The 20,285-nt window shown below is 40.6% G+C and overlaps 1 protein-coding gene across 5 annotated transcripts in view; it reads right to left on the bottom strand.

Moving 5' to 3' along the window:
- The window catches only part of LOC139260284 (scavenger receptor cysteine-rich domain-containing protein DMBT1-like), a 280,342-nt gene that overhangs the window by 120,863 nt on the left and 139,194 nt on the right, over positions 1–20,285 (bottom strand). For all 5 annotated transcript variants that reach the window (XM_070876709.1, XM_070876707.1, XM_070876710.1 and 2 more), the window contains 6 exons: positions 17,131–17,247; positions 15,459–15,482; positions 11,994–12,023; positions 7,806–7,922; positions 6,134–6,157; positions 2,712–2,741 (listed from right to left, as the gene is read on the bottom strand). In XM_070876709.1, the coding sequence (XP_070732810.1) occupies positions 2,712–2,741; positions 6,134–6,157; positions 7,806–7,922; positions 11,994–12,023; positions 15,459–15,482; positions 17,131–17,247 (342 nt within the window). The remainder of the gene's footprint in view (positions 1–2,711; positions 2,742–6,133; positions 6,158–7,805; positions 7,923–11,993; positions 12,024–15,458; positions 15,483–17,130; positions 17,248–20,285) is intronic.

Raw genomic sequence — 20,285 nt, 5'->3', positions numbered from 1 at the left:
TGAGCAGTTTACTGTAGTCAGTCTCTGTCTCATCCCATTGAAGTTCACTTTACCAAAATTTAGAATCAATTGTGTTAAGTTTCTTCTTTTCAAACCTAACATTAAATTCGTTCATATGATCACTTTTACATAAATGTTCCCTTATTGTTAGATTATTAACTAAGTCTGGTTCATTACTAAATCTCGTATGGCCTGCCCTCTTGTTGATTCTAGAACATATTGCTCCAGAAAACTATCTTGAATGCACTCGAGAACTCCATTACCTTTCTGACTTGGATTACTCTACTCTTCCCAATCTATATGATAATTAAAGTCTCCCATTAAAACAACTTTGCTTTTGCAAAAGCCTCTCAAATCTCCGAATTAAAACATTCTGCCATTTCTTTGGTGCTTTCAGGAGACCTGTAGACTACTCCCATTACAATTTTATGTCCTCCCTTATTCTTCAATTCCAGCCATAGTCTCTGCTGATTGCTTTCCATAACTTATATTCTCTCATACTAATATTGTAATAGTATCTTTAATCAATACGGCGACAACTCCTCCTCTTCCACTTTCCCTTTTATTCGAAAAACCTTATAGCCTGGAATATTTAACTCCCAATCATGACCATCTTGCAGCCATGTCTCTGTAATGGCCACCCTGTCATACCCTCTAAGCTGTATTTTAGCCAATAAATTACTCCATTTATTTCTTAGACTCCCTGGGTTATAAAACTCCTATTTGGGCAAGAGACCCGTCCTTTGGCCTGATGCTGCCTTTCTCACAACTTAACACATTTCTTATTTGTCACTCCTACTGCAACTAGTTTAGTTATTATAGTATTCACTTCACCTGGTGTATCTATGGCACTGTTTGTGACCTGATGTTTGCTCTTATCCTTTTGTTCATCTTTAAATGATCATTTATATAATTGTTTCTGATTAAGCCCTCTCCTCCTGTTTAAAGTCCTTACAAAGGGTGAGAGGGATGTTGCCAGGTGGCCAATTGTAGTTTCCAAACGGCGAATGCTTTATTTCAATATTATTTGGGGATGTTGCTCATCGTGCACAACATCTCCAACTGTCTTCGTCGACAAGATGTAAAATAATGATAATGCCCATTTGAAATGGGTCTGGTACACCTTTGTGCCTCCAGCTGTAAATTACTTCTCCTTTCCCCAGCACCATTAGTGGCACCAACAGGTTTCAAAGCGAATCCCCTATCAGACATATTTGGAAGAGGAGGACCTATGGAGGGACGCCAAACACTTTAAGAACATAACAACTTAAGAACATAACAAATAAGAGCAGGAGTAGGTCATTCGGCCCCTTGAGCCTGCTCTGTCATTCAGTAAGATCTTGGCTGATCTTTTACCTCAACTCCACTTTCCTGCACTATTCCCCTATCACTTGATTCCCTTAATATACAAAAATCTATCAATCTCTGTCTTCAATATACTCAAAGACTAAGCCTCCACTGCCCTCTGTGTTAGAGAATTCCAAAGAGTTACCATCCTCTGAGTGAAGAAGTTTCTCCTCATTTCAGTCTTAAATGGCCCAGACCTTACTCTGAGACTGTGACACTGGCTCCAGACTCCCCAGCCAGAGGAAACATCCTCCCTGTATCGTACCTGTCAAGCCCTGTAAGAATTTTGTATGTTTCAATTAGATCACCTCTCATTCTTCTAAACTCTAAAGAATATAGGCCTAGACTACTCAATCTCTCCTTATAGGACAATCCCACCATCCCAGGAATCAGTCTGCTGAACATTCATTTAACTCCCTCTATGACAAGTGTATCCTTCCTCAGGTAAGACCAAAACTCCACAGAACACTACAGGTGTGTTCTCACCAGGACCCTATATAATTGCAGTAAGATGCCTTGACTCTTATACTCAAATCCTCTTGTAATAAAGGGCAAATACCATTTGTTTTCTTAATTGCTTGCTTTACCTGCACGTTAACTTTCAGTGATTCGTGTACAAGGGCACTGAGGTCCCTCTGAACACCAACATTTCCCAATCGCTCACCATTTAAAAAATACTCTGCTTTTCTATTTTTCCGACCAAAGTGGACAACTTCACATTTCTCCACATTTGCTATGTTCTTGTCCACTCACCTAGCCTGTCTATATCCCCTTGACGCCTCTTTGCAGCCTCCTCACAGCTTACTTTCCCACCTCGCTTTGTATCATCAGCAAACTTGGATATATTATATTTGGTCCCCTCATCCAAATCATTGATATAGATTGTGAATAGCTCAGGTCCCAAGCACCGATCCTTGTGGTACCCTACTAGTTACAGCCTGCCAACCTGAAAATGACCTATTTATTCCTACTCTCTGTTTCCTGTCCATTAACCAATCCTCAAATCCATGCTAGTATATTACCCCCAATCCCATGAGTCCTAATCTTATTTAATAACCTCTTGCGTGGCACCTTATCGAATGCCCTCTGAAAATCCAAAAACACCACCTATTTACAATCTCAAAGATCTCAAAGATTTGTCAAACATGATTTCCCTTTCATAAGTCCGTGTTGACTCTGCCCAATCCTATTATTCTTTTCTAAGTGCCCTGTTACCACATCCTAAATCATAGATTCTAGCATTTTCCCAACGACTGATTTCAGTTGCTGCAGAAAAGATGCCCTGTGCTACCTACCAATACACAAACACCAGCATCTGCAAACTGGAAAGGAATTAAGGTTATTTTGAGGATATTTTTGAATACCTGTTGTTGTAGATGGTTCAGGAGTAACGGCTGTCAAAATAATAAACACAAAGCCATAATTAATATTTTTCTCAATACTCAAACTTTGCACAATCCTTTTGCGAAACATTCAAGAAAAAGCAATGGCCAGGAAATTCCTCAAGAAGATGATATCAGTCAGTTTTCCTGGGACTACGCCCCAACTGAAATCCACCACGAACCCTGTTAAAGTGCACGCGGTCCAGGATAGTAGCCAAGAGGAGACAACACCCCTCCCCCGGACCCTCCCCCTCCACCCTCGCCCCCACCTGCAAAGATGCTGGAAATGTAGGTGGTAGTTTGCCAGACCAGTGGAGAGCTGGAGTCCCTTTCTGGGGCCCATAATTATATCCTGGGCCGCTGTCAGAAATGACTTGGGCTAGAATCACAGCAGTGGAAAATGTCCCTTTATTATTTCTTTTTTGCTGCTCCACAACCCGTCACACTGTGCCATGCTACACTGGTGATCATTCCTGAATCAGCAATACTTACCAGGAACATTTTATGATTAATTATCCAGGCTGGAAAATTATACAATCACACAACATATTTTCTCAGATATCTTGGAGAATCTCATTTTCATTTTCCGCACTAGTTGAATGATTCTCTGTTTACACGGTAAATATTTTGACAATCAGCAACATAAATGCCTAAAAGAAGAGAAGTCTTCGCCATCTTCTTCTATTTAAAGCGATGGGAAAAACAATTTCACATCAAATGCAACAATGTTTGTAGTGACAAAATGATATAAGGATTATTCATGAATACAAAAGCAAAATACTTCGGATGCTTGAAATCTTAAATAAAAACACAAAAAGGATGGAAATACTCAACAAGTCAGGCAGCATCTGCAGAGAGAAAACAACACAAACTGGAGAGGGAGCGAGAGAAAAACACCAACTGGGGAGGGAGGGAAAGAAACACAAAATAAGGGAAGGAGGGAGAGAGAAACACAAACTAAGGGACGGAGGGAGAGACAAACACAAACTGCGGCGAGGGGAAGAGAGAGAAAAACAAAATGGGGGAGAGTGAGCGAGAAAGAAATACAAACTAGGGGTTGGAAAGAAAGACAAAATGGCATCGTGCCCACCACTGAGTTCTGCCGCTGACCCTGCTGAGGTTCGCGGGGTATAGGAAAGGGTAGAGAAGAAGCAGGCAAACCGCTCCCACCCCTCCCCGCAACCCTCACCAAAGATGCTGCAAATGATGACAGATGATTGTCAGCCTAGGTGAGTGTCGGTTTACTCCCACCACCCCTAGAAAGGGTAAGAGGGGACCCCACCGGCACCTTTTGTGAGATGGCCACGGTAGTTCTCAAGTGGCAAATGCTTCATTTCAATATTAATTTGGGGACCTGATGGTCTTGCACACCATCTCCCACTGTCCTGGCCAACAAGATGTAAAACATTAATTATACCCATTCGAAATCGGTCTGATGCAACTTTGCGCCACCAGCTGTGAATTACTTCTCCTTTCCCCAGCACCATTAGTGGCACCAACAGGTTTCAAAGGGCATTGCCTATCGGACATGTTTAAAATAAGAGGACCTACAAATGGATATAAAGCACTTCATGCTGCTGAAAAGATGTTCTGTGTAACCTGCCAATACACAAACACCAGTATGTGCAGACTGGAAAGAATTTAACATTAGTTTGAGGTCATTTTGAGTAGCTGTTGATCTATTTCGTCTAGTAGGGACGGTCAAAATACTGGGCCGGATACAGCAATGGATAATGACGACGAACTGTCAGCATTCGCTGTCATTAACCCTCTGAAACTGACCATAACTTCAGGATTTAGCGCATGCGCAGCTAAACACAGAAATCCTGAAGTTGCAGTCAGTAATTCACTGATCCGACAGAGGCTGTGCTGTGACATCGCTGCCCCCCGCCTCCCCCCCCACCTAGCTGGCAATCAGTGAGATCAGTGAAACTGAAGAAAATTTGGGCTAAGCTCGCTGTTAAACGCCCCATTGAATGTTGAGCCTTTTAGGAATAGGTGTAATTGGGGTTTTAATAGCATATTGTGTGCTAAACAAATTTTCTGGCCCTGAAATACTAATCTTATATTTGTGGAATGTCAAATTTCTCTCTTATGATAAAGATTACGAGATTTAAAAATGTATATATATATATATTTTTGAAGTTTGTTCATCATATTTCAGCTCATATCTTAAGTTCATGTGTACTTCCCAATCTTTATTTCACTCTTTGTAACATTTTTTAAAATAGTAGATAATCAGCGCTTTTGACTCAGATTTGCTGTCTTTGAGAATTCTTCAATGTCATTGGCTGCTTAAACAGCTTGATGACATCACTGCTGCTCTAAGCTGGCAATCCGCTATTGACAGCACTGCAATCAACTACACGTCGAGGAAGCTGAGGTTCTTGCCACAGAGATCGCGAGATCGGCATCGCATCGCCGCTGACTGCAAATTAGGGGCCGACAAAAATGAAGCCATAGTTAATACTTTTCATAGTTATTCAAGCCTCAAACTTTGTGCAATACTTTTGAGAAGCTTGAAAAAACAATACTGGGAACACTCCTCAAGAAAGTGACATGTGGCAGTTTCACTGAGACTGCGTCTGCAGTGAAATCTGCCGCTGACCCCACTGATCCGGGGCGAGGAATAGTGGGCAAGTGGAGACGCACACCCTGCAAGGTGCTGCAAATGTAGGTGGAAGATTGCCAGAGCAGGGGAGTGCCTCTCCCAGGCCCACAAAGATATTCTGGGCCGCTGTCACTCGGGTCCCCCGGAAATGTTCCCTGATGGAACCACAGAGGCAGAAAATGTCCCCTTTAATATCTTGCTCTTCTCCAGCTATACAACTCCTCAGACAATGCGACGGTACACTGGTGATTATTCTTGGATCACCGATATTTACCAAATAAATTGTGTGTGTGTTCATCTGGGCTAGAAATGGCATGACAGCTATTTTTGGAGAATCTCATTTTCATTTTCCGCACGAGCTGAATAATTCTGTGTTTTCACAGTGGACATTTTAATAATCAGTGACAGAACACAGCAACACAACCACATAGAAGGAGAGAAGACTTTGCTGGAGATATTAACATTGCAATAAAACAGCATCAAAATAGTACAATGTAGAACACACTGCTTAGCTACGTCAATAATAGGGCTGGATTTTAGGCCCTTTCGAGAAATGCGGTGGGGCGCTGAAGACCTCACCGCCGCCTTTCACGCCGTTCCAGGGTGAAACCCGGAGCGCAAAATACCAGAAAATCCAGTCCATAGACTTTAGACACAAGCATACAAAGACTTTATCAAATCAACAATGTGATTCTCTGAATACAGCCATTAAGATTAATCGTTAATTTATAAATGGTCAGCATATGTACAACCCAACAATTTTTTTAAAAGGATGAATTTGATTGTTACTGACCTGTAGTAGGACTACCGCAGTATCCTGGAGAGGAACACATTCAGTTTATTTGCTTTGTCAAGTGTTTTTGAAGAATTCGCTTACATTCATTCTCATTGAAATATTAATTTAACACATAATTAACATGATTTTTTTATAAAAGGCGCTCTCATTTAGATTATTTGCTCTAGGCTCATCCTCATCAAAGATTTCCTCTACTCAATATTGATTAGTGACATTGCACACATAAGGGAAGAACTCCTCTGATTGCTATTTGTAGCAAAATAATAAACACCTTCTTTTGGAACATGGATGGATTTTACTACAAATTGCAAACATAGAAAATGTTTCCATTGTATTTATGGCCTCACTAACAAGTAGCAACTTGAGGGAATCTTCCTCAAGCATCACTTCAGTCTCGGCCCAGGACCTGTTTGGACAAGTGGCATCTCCTTCATCCTTAATCTCAAGCCTGTGTCTCTTTACTCCCTGTTACATTGTAATCTGTCCAGTTCAGTTTTGAATACTTCCAGCCAGTGTACGTTCTGTAAACAAGATTATAATCCATTCCATATGTTATCAGCCCAAACTCTGCTGTCATCCATCAGTCAGATTTTAGTTGGCCCAAGACCATGCAAAGTGGAGGAAAAGCATCCGGGAAGGCGCTTAATACCTCGAGTTTCTTCGTCGAGAGCAAGCTGAAGCCAAGCATCGACAGCGGAAGGAGTGCGCGGTAACCGAGCCACCTCACCTACCCGTTCCTTCAACCACCGTCTGCCCCATCTGTGACAGAGACTGTAGGTCCCACATTGGACTCTTCAGTCACCTGAGAACTCACTTTTAGTGCGGAAGCAAGTCATCCTCGACTCCAAGGGAATGCTTTTGATGATGATTTAGTTGTGAGTCACTTACATTTGATTCAAGCTCTCCATGTATAACACAAAACAAAAATTCACAACTATACTGATTCCCTTCGTATTTTTAAAATGCTGGAATAAGCTCTGCATTGAAATAAAGCACTTTTTTGATTATAAACTGTACCTTTTGCCGGGTGGACTCACACATGGGCCCACAGGGCCTGTGCCCAAGGGCCTCAGCCAAATATGGGAGCTCCTGCCAAGGGATACATGCAAATATGCTTAATTTAATTGGAATATTTTGTGGTTTGAATCAAACTTAATTTGAGCTTCCTATATTGTGATACAATTGGCTTTATTATTAATGTAGTGTGCAAATGTCTCAGAATATAACATCAAGCCACACCCCGACAAAATGTTGCATGAAACTGTCAGCATTTGTCTCCTCCCACTCAGTGGTGATCTCTGCTTTCTTACTGGAATTAACCTCACCAGAAGCACTATCCAAAGCAGTGAAGCATGAGAACAAACTCAACAAGTTGAAGCAAATGTCCCAAAGCCGGACACCTGTAACTGAACTGAGTTATTGTATTTCAGACTGACCCGGTTTTAATATTTGAAGATAACAGGAAAAGATGTGTTCTGACAATAATCTCAAGGATCACGTTCTACACTGCAGAAAAATATCTCACATCATCAGGACTCAGCTACACTGATTCTCAATATGAGCAATAATCTTCAATCAAGTCCTATTGTTAATTCAGACATTATTCTTATCAGTTTATTTCTTAACTTTTACATTTAAATATTAATTTATTTTCTAAAAGTTTTCTTACCGTAATTTATGTAAGAACACTGGTCACAGAAGTCAGGGCAACAGTTGCCATAATAACCACAATTGTAATTACAGGAACAACCTGATGAATATCCCCCACAGTTGTATCTGCATGAGCCTGTATACAGTAAATGTTAAGTTAGATCGGAAATTAACTTTATTACAAACAGGGTTGAATATTACAATTTTAAAATAAATGTAATGAACTTCTTTCATTCTAAAGTGATCAATATATTCACTTGAGGACAATTTCTTTTCCTGTTGTCTGTGTTTGTGCACATCGGAAGATAGGAACAGGAATACGCCATTCAGCAACTCAAGTCTGTTCCACCCATTCAATGAGATCATGGCTGATATGTGTCTTATCTACAGCCACCTGCCTTGTCTAGCAAAAATCTATCAATTTCAGGTTTAAAATTATTAATTGTGCTGGCCTCTACTGCTTTTTGTTGGAGAGAGTTCCACACTTCTCCCACCCTTTGCATGAAGAAGTATTTCCTAACTTCTCTCCTGAATTAGCTGGCTCTGATTTTAATTCATGTCCCCTTGTCCTAGACACCCCCCACTAGCTGAAAAAGTTCCTCTCTCCACTGTCAATTCTTTTCACGATCCTATAAACCTAAACCAAATCGCCCCTTGATCTTTTATATTCCAGGGAATAAAAGCCTCGTTTATGTCATCTTTATTCATAATCTAACCCTTGGAACCTTGCTAATATTTTGGTGAATCTGTGTTGCATTCCTTCCAAGGCCGATATATCCTTCCTAGGGTGTGTGCCCAGAACTGTGCACAGTACTCCAGACGAGGTCTAACCAGGGACTTGTACAGCTGTAGCAAGACTTTCTTGCCTTTACATTCTAGACCTCTAGTTATCCAGGCTAACATTAAATTTTTTTCTTAAACTACTTACATCGTAGTGATCTGTGTACACGGACCCCTAAATCTCTTTGGACCTCTACTTTTCACCATTTAAATAATACTCGGAGTTATCCTTTCTTGGTCCAAACTGGATGACCTCACACTTGCTTGCATTGAAATTCATCTGCCACAGTTTTGCCCACTCATTTAATCTATAAATGCCAATTTGTAATTTTATGCTCCAGTCGACACTTACTATACAACTAATTTTAGCTAATAGTCTTTTATGTGGAACCTTATCGAATGTCTTCTGGAATTGAATATATATTGTCCTGTGTTGAACTAAATTATTTTTTGAACTCACCCCACTGGTCATCTGTAGTTTTACCCGATAACAGTTTTGAGCAGTTTACTGTAGTCAGTCTCTGTCTCATCCCATTGAAGTTCACTTTACCAAAATTTAGAATCAATTGTGTAAAGTTTCTTCTTTTCAAACCTAACATTAAATTCGTTCATATTATGATCACTTTTACATAAATGTTCCCTTATTGTTAGATTATTAACTAAGTCTGGTTCATTACTAAATCTCGTATGGCCTGCCCTCTTGTTGATTCTAGAACATATTGCTCCAGAAAACTATCTTGAATGCACTCGAGAACTCCATTACCTTTCTGACTTGGATTACTCTACTCTTCCCAATCTATATGATAATTAAAGACTCCCATTAAAACAACTTTGCTTTTGCAAAAGCCTCTCAAATCTCCGAATTAAAACATTCTGCCATTTCTTTGGTGCTTTCAGGAGACCTGTAGACTACTCCCATTACAATTTTATGTCCTCCCTTATTCTTCAATTCCAGCCATAGTCTCTGCTGATTGCTTTCCATAACTTATATCCTCTCATACTAATATTGTAATAGTATCTTTAATCAATACGGCGACAACTCCTCCTCTTCCACTTTCCCTTTTATTCGAAAGACCTTATAGCCTGGAATATTTAACTCCCAATCATGACCAGCTTGCAGCCATGTCTCTGTAATGGCCACCCTGTCATACCCTCTAAGCTGTATTTTAGCCAATAAATTACTCCATTTATTTCTTAGTCTCCCTGGGTTATAAAACTCCTATTTGGGCAAGAGACCTGTCCTTCTGGCCTGATGCTGCCTTTCTCACAACTTAACACATTTCTTATTTGTCACTCCTACTGCAACTAGTTTAGTTATTATAGTATTCACTTCACCTGGTGTATCTATGGCACTGTTTGTGACCTGATGTTTGCTCTTATCCTTTTGTTCATCTTTAAATTATCATTTATATAATTGTTTCTGATTAAGCCCTCTCCTCCTGTTTAAAGTCCTTACAAAGGGTGAGAGGGATGTTGCCAGGTGGCCAATTGTAGTTTCCAAACGGCGAATGCTTTATTTCAATATTATTTGGGGATGTTGCTCATCGTGCACAACATCTCCAACTGTCTTCGTCGACAAGATGTAAAATAATGATAATGCCCATTTGAAATGGGTCTGGTACACCTTTGTGCCTCCAGCTGTAAATTACTTCTCCTTTCCCCAGCACCATTAGTGGCACCAACAGGTTTCAAAGCGAATCCCCTATCAGACATATTTGGAAGAGGAGGACCTATGGAGGGACGCCAAACACTTTAAGAACATAACAACTTAAGAACATAACAAATAAGAGCAGGAGTAGGTCATTCGGCCCCTTGAGCCTGCTCTGTCATTCAGTAAGATCTTGGCTGATCTTTTACCTCAACTCCACTTTCCTGCACTATTCCCCTATCACTTGATTCCCTTAATATACAAAAATCTATCAATCTCTGTCTTCAATATACTCAAAGACTAAGCCTCCACTGCCCTCTGTGTTAGAGAATTCCAAAGAGTTACCATCCTCTGAGTGAAGAAGTTTCTCCTCATTTCAGTCTTAAATGGCCCAGACCTTACTCTGAGACTGTGACACTGGCTCCAGACTCCCCAGCCAGAGGAAACATCCTCCCTGTATCATACCTGTCAAGCCCTGTAAGAATTTTGTATGTTTCAATTAGATCACCTCTCATTCTTCTAAACTCTAGAGAATATAGGCCTAGACTACTCAATCTCTCCTTATAGGACAATCCCACCATCCCAGGAATCAGTCTGCTGAACATTCATATAACTCCCTCTATGACAAGTGTATCCTTCCTCAGGTAAGACCAAAACTCCACAGAACACTACAGGTGTGTTCTCACCAGGACCCTATATAATTGCAGTAAGATGCCTTGACTCTTATACTCAAATCCTCTTGTAATAAAGGGCAAATACCATTTGTTTTCTTAATTGCTTGCTTTACCTGCACGTTAACTTTCAGTGATTCGTGTACAAGGGCACCGAGGTCCCTCTGAACACCAACATTTCCCAATCTCTCACCATTTAAAAAATACTCTGCTTTTCTATTTTTCCGACCAAAGTGGATAACTTCACATTTCTCCACATTTGCCATGTTCTTGTCCACTCACCTAGCCTGTCTATATCTCCTTGACACCTCTTTGCAGCCTCCTCACAGCTTACTTTCCCACCTCGCTTTGTATCATCAGCAAACTTGGATATATTATATTTGGTCCCCTCATCCAAATCATTGATATAGATTGTGAATAGCTCAGGTCCCAAGCACCGATCCTTGTGGTACCCTACTAGTTACAGCCTGCCAACCTGAAAATGACCTATTTATTCCTACTCTCTGTTTCCTGTCCATTAACCAATCCTCAAATCCATGCTAGTATATTACCCCCAATCCCATGAGTCCTAATCTTATTTAATAACCTCTTGCGTGGCACCTTATCGAATGCCTCTGAAAATCCAAATACACCACCTATTTACAATCTCAAAGATCTCAAAGATTTGTCAAACATGATTTCCCTTTCATAAGTCCGTGTTGACTCTGCCCAATCCTATTATTCTTCCTGTCCATTAACCAATCCTCAAATCCATGCTAGTATATTACCCCCAATCCCATGAGTCCTAATCTTATTTAATAACCTCTTGCGTGGCACCTTATCGAATGCCCTCTGAAAATCCAAATACACCACCTATTTACAATCTCAAGATCTCAAAGATTTGTCAAACATGATTTCCCTTTCATAAGTCCGTGTTGACTCTGCCCAATCCTATTATTCTTTTCTAAGTGCCCTGTTACCACATCCTAAATAATAGATTCTAGCATTTTCCCAACGACTGATTTCAGTTGCTGCAGAAAAGATGCCCTGTGCTACCTACCAATACACAAACACCAGCATCTGCAAACTGGAAAGGAATTAAGGTTATTTTGAGGATATTTTTGAATACCTGTTGTTGTAGATGGTTCAGGAGTAACGGCTGTCAAAATAATAAACACAAAGCCATAATTAATATTTTTCTCAACTACTCAAACTTTGCACAATCCTTTTGCGAAACATTCAAGAAAAAGCAATGGCCAGGAAATTCCTCAAGAAGATGATATCAGTCAGTTTTCCTGGGACTACGCCCCAACTGAAATCCACCACGAACCCTGTTAAAGTGCACGCGGTCCAGGATAGTAGCCAAGAGGAGACAACACCCCTCCCCCGGACCCTCCCCCTCCACCCTCGCCCCCACCTGCAAAGATGCTGGAAATGTAGGCGGTAGTTTGCCAGACCAGTGGAGAGCTGGAGTCCCTTTCTGGGGCCCATAATTATATCCTGGGCCGCTGTCAGAAATGACTTGGGCTAGAATCACAGCAGTGGAAAATGTCCCTTTATTATTTCTTTTTTGCTGCTCCACAACCCGTCACACTGTGCCATGCTACACTGGTGATCATTCCTGAATCAGCAATACTTACCAGGAACATTTTATGATTAATTATCCAGGCTGGAAAATTATACAATCACACAACATATTTTCTCAGATATCTTGGAGAATCTCATTTTCATTTTCCGCACTAGTTGAATGATTCTCTGTTTACACGGTAAATATTTTGACAATCAGCAACATAAATGCCTAAAAGAAGAGAAGTCTTCGCCATCTTCTTCTATTTAAAGCGATGGGAAAAACAATTTCACATCAAATGCAACAATGTTTGTAGTGACAAAATGATATAAGGATTATTCATGAATACAAAAGCAAAATACTTCGGATGCTTGAAATCTTAAATAAAAACACAAAAAGGATGGAAATACTCAACAAGTCAGGCAGCATCTGCAGAGAGAAAACAACACGAACTGGAGAGGGAGCGAGAGAAAAACACCAACTGGGGAGGGAGGGAAAGAAACACACAATGGGGGAGTGAGAGAGAGAAAGAAACACAAAATAAGGGAAGGAGGGAGAGAGAAACACAAACTAAGGGACGGAGGGAGAGACAAACACAAACTGCGGCGAGGGGAAGAGAGAGAAAAACAAAATGGGGGAGAGTGAGCGAGAAAGAAATACAAACTAGGGGTTGGAAAGAAAGGCAAAATGGCATCGTGCCCACCACTGAGTTCTGCCGCTGACCCTGCTGAGGTTCGCGGGGTATAGGAAAGGGTAGAGAAGAAGCAGGCAAACCGCTCCCACCCCTCCCCGCAACCTTCACCAAAGATGCTGCAAATGATGACAGATGATTGTCAGCCTAGGTGAGTGTCGGTTTACTCCCACCACCCCTAGAAAGGGTAAGAGGGGACCCCACCGGCACCTTTTGTGAGATGGTCACGGTAGTTCTCAAGTGGCAAATGCTTCATTTCAATATTAATTTGGGGACCTGATGGTCTTGCACACCATCTCCCACTGTCCTGGCCAACAAGATGTAAAACATTAATTATACCCATTTGAAATCGGTCTGATGCAACTTTGCGCCACCAGCTGTGAATTACTTCTCCTTTCCCCAGCACCATTAGTGGCACCAACAGGTTTCAAAGGGCATCGCCTATCGGACATGTTTAAAATAAGAGGACCTACAAATGGATATAAAGCACTTCATGCTGCTGAAAAGATGTTCTGTGTAACCTGCCAATACACAAACACCAGTATGTGCAGACTGGAAAGAATTTAACATTAGTTTGAGGTAATTTTGAGTAGCTGTTGATCTATTTCGTCTAGTAGGGACGGTCAAAATACTGGGCCGGATACAGCAATGGATAATGACGACGAACTGTCAGCATTCGCTGTCATTAACCCTCTGAAACTGACCATAACTTCAGGATTTAGCGCATGCGCAGCTAAACACAGAAATCCTGAAGTTGCAGTCAGTAATTCACTGATCCGACAGAGGCTGTGCTGTGACATCGCTGCCCCCGCCTCCCCCCCCCACCTAGCTGGCAATCAGTGAGATCAGTGAAACTGAAGAAAATTTGGGCTAAGCTCGCTGTTAAACGCCCCATTGAATGTTGAGCCTTTTAGGAATAGGTGTAATTGGGGTTTTAATAGCATATTGTGTGCTAAACAAATTTTCTGGCCCTGAAATACTAATCTTATATTTGTGGAATGTCAAATTTCTCTCTTATGATAAAGATTACGAGATTTAAAAATGTATATATATATATATATTTTTGAAGTTTGTTCATCATATTTCAGCTCATATCTTAAGTTCATGTGTATTTCCCAATCTTTATTTCACTCTTTGTAACATTTTTTTAAATAGTAGATAATCAGCGCTTTTGACTCAGATTTGCTGTCTTTGAGAATTCTTCAATGTCATTGGCTGCTTAAACAGCTTGATGACATCACTGCTGCTCTAAGCTGGCAATCCGCTATTGACAGCACTGCAATCAACTACACGTCGAGGAAGCTGAGGTTCTTGCCACAGAGATCGCGAGATCGGCATCGCATCGCCGCTGACTGCAAATTAGGGGCCGACAAAAATGAAGCCATAGTTAATACTTTTCATAGTTATTCAAGCCTCAAACTTTGTGCAATACTTTTGAAAAGCTTGAAAAAACAATACTGGGAACACTCCTCAAGAAAGTGACATGTGGCAGTTTCACTGAGATTGCGTCTGCAGTGAAATCTGCCGCTGACCCCGCTGACCCGGGGCGAGGAATAGTGGGCAAGTGGAGACGCACACCCTGCAAGGTGCTGCAAATGTAGGTGGAAGATTGCCAGACCAGGGGAGAGTTGGAGTGCCTCTCCCAGGCCCACAAAGATATTCTGGGCCGCTGTCACTCGGGTCCCCCGGAAATGTTCCCTGATGGAATCACAGAGGCAGAAAATGTCCCCTTTAATATCTTGCTCTTCTCCAGCTATACAACTCCTCAGACAATGCGACGGTACACTGGTGATTATTCTTGGATCACCGATATTTACCAAATAAATTGTGTGTGTGTTCATCTGGGCTAGAAATGGCATGACAGCTATTTTTGGAGAATCTCATTTTCATTTTCCGCACGAGCTGAATAATTCTGTGTTTTCACAGTGGACATTTTAATAATCAGTGACAGAACACAGCAACACAACCACATAGAAGGAGAGAAGACTTTGCTGGAGATATTAACATTGCAATAAAACAGCATCAAAATAGTACAATGTAGAACACACTGCTTAGCTACGTCAATAATAGGGCTGGATTTTAGGCCCTTTCGAGAAATACAGTGGGGCGCTGAAGACCTCACCGCCGCCTTTCACGCCGTTCCAGGGTGAAACCCGGAGCGCAAAATACCAGAAAATCCAGTCCATAGACTTTAGACACAAGCATACAAAGACTTTATCAAATCAACAATGTGATTCTCTGAGTACAGCCATTAAGATTAATCGTTAATTTATAAATGGTCAGCATATGTACAACCCAACAATTTTTTTAAAAGGATGAATTTGATTGTTACTGACCTGTAGTAGGACTACCGCAGTATCCTGGAGAGGAACACATTCAGTTTATTTGCTTTGTCAAATGTTTTTGAAAAATTCGCTTACATTCATTCTAATTGAAATATTAATTTAACACATAATTAAAATGATTTTTTTATAAAAGGCGCTCTCATTTAGATTATTTGCTCTAGGCTCCTGCTCAGGAAAGATTTCCTCTACTCAATATGGATTAGTGACATTGCACACATAAGGGAAGAACTCCTCTGATTGCTATTTGTAGCAAAATAATAAACACCTTCTTTTGGAACATGGATGGATTTTACTACAAATTGCAAACATAGAAAATGTTTCCATTGTATTTATGGCCTCACTAACAAGTAGCAACTTGAGGGAATCTTCCTCAAGCATCACTTCTGTCTCGGCCCAGGACCTGTTTGGACAAGTGGCATCTCCTTCATCCTTAATCTCAAGCCTGTGTCTCTTTACTCCCTGTTACATTGTAATCTGTCCAGTTCAGTTTTGAATACTTCCAGCCAGTGTACGTTCTGTAAACAAGATTATAATCCATTCCATATGTTATCAGCCCAAACTCTGCTGTCATCCATCAGTCAGATTTTCGTTGGCCCAAGACCATGCAAAGTGGAGGAAAAGCATCCGGGAAGGCGCTTAATACCTCGAGTTTCTTCGTCGAGAGCAAGCTGAAGCCAAGCATCGACAGCGGAAGGAGTGCGCGGTAACCGAGCCACCTCACCTACCCGTTCCTTCAACCACCGTCTGCCCCACCTGTGACAGAGACTGTAGGTCCCACATTGGACTCTTCAGTCACCTGAGAACTCACTTTTAGTGCGGAAGCAAGTCATCCTCGACTCCAAGGGAATGCTTTTGATGATGATTTAGTTGTGAGTCACTTACATTTGATTCAAGCTCTCCATGTATAACACAAAACAAAAATTCACAACTATACTGATTCCCTTCGTATTTTTAAAATGCTGGAATAAGCTCTGCATTGAAATAAAGCACTTTTTTGATTATAAACTGTACCTTTTGCCGGGTGGACTCACACATGGGCCCACAGGGCCTGTGCCCAAGGGCCTCAGCCAAATATGGGAGCTCCTGCCAAGGGACACATGCAAATATGCTTAATTTAATTGGAATATTTTGTGGTTTGAATCAAACTTAATTTGAGCTTCCTATATTGTGATACAATTGGCTTTATTATTAATGTAGTGTGCAAATGTCTCAGAATATAACATCAAGCCACACCCCGACAAAATGTTGCATGAAACTGTCTGTATTTATCTCCTCCCACTCAGTGGTGATCTCTGCTTTCTTACTGGAATTAACCTCACCAGAAGCACTATCCAAAGCAGTGAAGCATGAGAACAAACTCAACAAGTTGAAGCAAATGTCCCAAAGCCGGACACCTGTAACTGAACTGAGTTATTGTATTTCAGACTGACCCGGTTTTAATATTTGAAGATAACAGGAAAAGATGTGTTCTGACAATAATCTCAAGGATCACGTTCTACACTGCAGAAAAATATCTCACATCATCAGGACTCAGCTACACTGATTCTCAATATGAGCAATAATCTTCAATCAAGTCCTATTGTTAATTCAGACATTATTCTTATCAGTTTATTTCTTAACTTTTACATTTAAATACTAATTTATTTTCTAAAAGTTCTCTTACCGTAATTTATGTAAGAACACTGGTCACAGAAGTCAGGGCAACAGTTGCCATAATAACCACAATTGTAATTACAGGAACAACCTGATGAATATCCCCCACAGTTGTATCTGCATGAGCCTGTATACAGTAAATGTTAGGTTAGATCGGAAATTAACTTTATTACAAACAGGGTTGAATATTACAATTTTAAAATAAATGTAATGAACTTCTTTCATTCTAAAGTGATCAATATATTCACTTGAGGACAATTTCTTTTCCTGTTGTCTGTGTTTGTGCACATCGGAAGATAGGAACAGGAATACGCCATTCAGCAACTCAAGTCTGTTCCACCCATTCAATGAGATCATGGCTGATATGTGTCTTATCTACAGCCACCTGCCTTGTCTAGCAAAAATCTATCAATTTCAGGTTTAAAATTATTAATTGTGCTGGCCTCTACTGCTTTTTGTTGGAGAGAGTTCCACACTTCTCCCACCCTTTGCATGAAGAAGTATTTCCTAACTTCTCTCCTGAATTAGCTTGCTCTGATTTTAATTCATGTCCCCTTGTCCTAGACACCCCCCACTAGCTGAAAAAGTTCCTCTCTCCACTGTCAATTCTTTTCACAATCCTATAAACCTAAACCAAATCGCCCCTTGATCTTTTATATTCCAGGGAATAAAAGCCTCGTTTATGTCATCTTTATTCATAATCTAGCCCTTGGAACCTTGCTAATATTCTGGTGAATCTGTGTTGCATTCCTTCCAAGGCCGATATATCCTTCCTAGGGTGTGTGCCCAGAACTGTGCACAGTACTCCAGACGAGGTCTAACCAGGGACTTGTACAGCTGTAGCAAGACTTTCTTGCCTTTACATTCTAGACCTCTAGTTATCCAGGCTAACATTAAATTTTTTTCTTAAACTACCTACATCGTAGTGATCTGTGTACACGGACCCCTAAATCTCTTTGGACCTCTACTTTTCACCATTTAAATAATACTCGGAGTTATCCTTTCTTGGTCCAAACTGGATGACCTCACACTTGCTTGCATTGAAATTCATCTGCCACAGTTTTGCCCACTCATTTAATCTATAAATGCCAATTTGTAATTTTATGCTCCAGTCGACACTTACTATACAACTAATTTTAGCTAATAGTCTTTTATGTGGAACCTTATCGAATGTCTTCTGAAATTGAATATATATTGCCCTGTGTTGAACTAAATTATTTTTTGAACTCACCCCACTGGTCATCTGTAGTTTTACCCGATAACAGTTTTGAGCAGTTTACTGTAGTCAGTCTCTGTCTCATCCCATTGAAGTTCGCTTTACCAAAATTTAGAATCAATTGTGTTAAGTTTCTTCTTTTCAAACCTAACATTAAATTCGTTCATATTATGATCACTTTTACATAAATGTTCCCTTATTGTTAGATTATTAACTAAGTCTGGTTCATTACTAAATCTCGTATGGCCTGCCCTCTTGTTGATTCTACAACATATTGCTCCAGAAAACTATCTTGAATGCACTCGAGAACTCCATTACCTTTCTGATTTGGATTACTCTACTCTTCCCAATCTATATGATAATTAAAGACTCCCATTAAAACAACTTTGCTTTTGCAAAAGCCTCTCAAATCTCCGAATTAAAACATTCTGCCATTTCTTTGGTGCTTTCAGGAGACCTGTAGACTACTCCCATTACAATTTTATGTCCTCCCTTATTCTTCAATTCCAGCCATAGTCTCTGCTGATTGCTTTCCATAACTTATATCCTCTCATACTAATATTGTAATAGTATCTTTAATCAATACGGCGACAACTCCTCCTCTTCCACTTTCCCTTTTATTCGAAAGACCTTATAGCCTGGAATATTTAACTCCCAATCATGACCAGCTTGCAGCCATGTCTCTGTAATGGCCACCCTGTCATACCCTCTAAGCTGTATTTTAGCCAATAAATTACTCCATTTATTTCTTCGACTCCCTGGGTTATAAAACTCCTATTTGGGCAAGAGACCTGTCCTTCTGGCCTGATGCTGCCTTTCTCACAACTTAACACATTTCTTATTTGTCACTCCTACTGCAACTAGTTTAGTTATTATAGTATTCACTTCACCTGGTGTATCTATAGCACTGTTTGTGTCCTGATGTTTGCTCTTATCCTTTTGTTCATCTTTAAATTATCATTTATATAATTGTTTCTGATTAAGCCCTCTCCTCCTGTTTAAAGTCCTTACAAAGGGTGAGAGGGATGTTGCCAGGTGGCCAATTGTAGTTTCCAAACGGCGAATGCTTTATTTCAATATTATTTGGGGATGTTGCTCATCGTGCACAACATCTCCAACTGTCTTCGTCGACAAGATGTAAAATAATGATAATGCCCATTTGAAATGGGTCTGGTACACCTTTGTGCCTCCAGCTGTAAATTACTTCTCCTTTCCCCAGCACCATTAGTGGCACCAACAGGTTTCAAAGCGAATCCCCTATCAGACATATTTGGAAGAGGAGGACCTATGGAGGGACGCCAAACACTTTAAGAACATAACAACTTAAGAACATAACAAATAAGAGCAGGAGTAGGTCATTCGGCCCCTTGAGCCTGCTCTGTCATTCAGTAAGATCTTGGCTGATCTTTTACCTCAACTCCACTTTCCTGCACTATTCCCCTATCACTTGATTCCCTTAATATACAAAAATCTATCAATCTCTGTCTTCAATATACTCAAGGAGTAAGCCTCCACTGCCCTCTGTGTTAGAGAATTCCAAAGAGTTACCATCCTCTGAGTGAAGAAGTTTCTCCTCATTTCAGTCTTAAATGGCCCAGACCTTACTCTGAGACTGTGACACTGGCTCCAGACTCCCCAGCCAGAGGAAACATCCTCCCTGTATCGTACCTGTCAAGCCCTGTAAGAATTTTGTATGTTTCAATTAGATCACCTCTCATTCTTCTAAACTCTAGAGAATATAGGCCTAGACTACTCAATCTCTCCTTATAGGACAATCCCACCATCCCAGGGATCAGTCTGCTGAACATTCATTTAACTCCCTCTATGACAAGTGTATCCTTCCTCAGGTAAGACCAAAACTCCACAGAACACTACAGGTGTGTTCTCACCAGGACCCTATATAATTGCAGTAAGATGCCTTGACTCTTATACTCAAATCCTCTTGTAAT

Source organism: Pristiophorus japonicus, chromosome 3 (assembly GCF_044704955.1).
Source record: "Pristiophorus japonicus isolate sPriJap1 chromosome 3, sPriJap1.hap1, whole genome shotgun sequence".
In the NCBI taxonomy this organism is placed as follows: Eukaryota; Metazoa; Chordata; class Chondrichthyes; family Pristiophoridae; genus Pristiophorus; species Pristiophorus japonicus.
This window is presented reverse-complemented; position numbering and strand designations above follow the sequence as displayed.